This window comes from Penicillium arizonense (assembly GCF_001773325.1).
Source record: "Penicillium arizonense strain CBS 141311 chromosome Unknown PENARI_contig297, whole genome shotgun sequence".
NCBI classification, from domain to species: Eukaryota; Fungi; Ascomycota; class Eurotiomycetes; order Eurotiales; family Aspergillaceae; genus Penicillium; species Penicillium arizonense.
Window position 1 is genome coordinate 1 of NW_019173574.1, and position 1,912 is coordinate 1,912.

General features: G+C 46.2%; 1 protein-coding gene across 1 annotated transcript; it reads left to right on the top strand.

Moving 5' to 3' along the window:
• Positions 1-1,015: 1,015 nt before the first annotated feature.
• On the top strand, positions 1,016-1,487 carry PENARI_c297G10414 (uncharacterized protein; the record flags this gene model as incomplete). Its single annotated transcript, XM_022638271.1, has 2 exons — positions 1,016-1,153; positions 1,206-1,487. Coding segments are annotated over 2 exons (420 nt in total), but the record flags the coding sequence as incomplete, so codon positions are not given.
• Positions 1,488-1,912: the final 425 nt, after the last annotated feature.

A 1,912-nucleotide genomic window follows, 5' to 3' on the forward strand; every position in this document is an offset into this window, starting at 1 on the left:
ATAAAGAAAGTTGATTGACGTTCTCTGGCAACTGTAACATGTTTCCCACGGAAGTGGCCACCCGAAGGCTTTTGCTTGTTCATAACCCACCCACCCAAGCCTGCTACTCTCCTCGCGGGATCTGAGTCAGATGATGAGTTGAGCTTGACTCTGTTTTGTGACGCTCTGTGGTGATGGATTGCAAGTCAATCGAGGTGTCTGTTGTTTCTTTCTCATGGTTTTTTTATGTTTGTTGGGGACACCTCTGGGGATGGGGCAGCTGATCGCCGCGCGCGTTCGGATTCAGAAGCGGTGGCAAGGATATCTGGGAGATATTTTGATCGACTGGGAGAAAAGACTTTGAATGAATTTTGAAGCTTTCGCTTAAGCTTTGGGAAACAAGAAGTTAACATTTTTTTGATAAGTCCCAATTGAATTTGCGCTTGTAGTGTGTAGAAGACTGACAAAATGGTAGTTTGAGGAGATCTTTAGAGTTGGGAAGTGACTATTACATCCGAAGGATCATTGGGAACCCGATAGAAGACGATAACTCCGGTCAAACGATTTTGGCGCCGTTTCCAGGGAGACACATGGGCTGTGGTCTGTAAGAGCGAGTGATATTTAATTTAGGTAACTCTCGTGATATGAAGCGCTATCTGAAATCGAAATCTGCATCACCGTCGTTCAGATGGTTCGCAGTCACAATAACGTTACAATTAACTTCAACGAACTCTACTCGATTTAGGATCCAATGCATCAGGAATACACTTGCAGGCCACCAGTAGGGATATCATCTGCAATGTGTGTTGTAAGGCTTCACCTGTCGCCCAATTCTTCATATAACTGAGTATTTGGGTGAACAACAGGTGAGACCGAGCATCAACAGTTGAGGTAACTGTTTACTGAAGTATTCAATGCTGTTGAAAACCAGACCCAGGGGGTTACGAGTGCAATCACAGCAGACTTGGTGTGAGTTTGCCGGTCTATAAAAGGCTCTGGAGCAGAAATTTTCCTCCATTTCATTTCTACAGCCATGATGGACCATCCCACCTCGCCTTCTCCAATTGATCGGCCAGCAAAGAGACAGCGTCGGGTATCCCAAGATGGGGAAGATGAGTCCAAGTTGGAAAACCACCCGCAAGAATCTTCAAACGGCACAATCGTCGAGCCCAAGGTCGGTCATACCTCTTCGGCAGGAAACGAACAGAAACACTAATACTCTGCAGACCCCAGTGACACCTGGTGCCCTGACGGCGGAGTTTATGAAAATTCTACAATACAATGACACCCTCGCTACGCCAGCCCTGAAACTGCTTGACCTGTACTTTTGCCTATGGGAATGCTACGTGGTCAAATCTGCCGAGAAGATGCGACTTGAGGATGAGCAGCGACAGCTTCAAGAGTTAAATGAGTGGCTAGCAAGCGACAGTGACATCCTTCTGCAGCTTTGCGAGGAACAGAAACTGGTATTGTGGGATCGAAAACGAGCAGTTCAGGCCCTTTGTAACGGTGTGGTTTCAGCCTTGCAAGCGAGCGATCCTCAAGCCTATCACGTTGATGGGAATTGATAAGGTCTCAGTATTGTTTGGCGCTCGTGGATAAGGACACGTTTGGATATTTCTGCTATGTATTGGTGCTCTCTACCAGTTATTTTCGCTGATTATAGAGAATGCGAATGCAATTGCGGATGAAATTAATCGGGTTCTGTGACGAAGTGTCAACGTTCCACAGCTGTTGATATTTCCAGCGCTTGGTTTCGAGACCTTAGGATCTGGCCGTAAAGCCCTCCTAACGTGCCCTGGTCTTTTATAATTGAAGATAAATAACATCTCTACTCAGCGTGCGGCATCTTGTCCCTCCCAACCCGTTAAATGCTACTTTATACACTTCTGTAATTTCCCACCAGCAGATCCTGAATTGAAATGGACGAAAT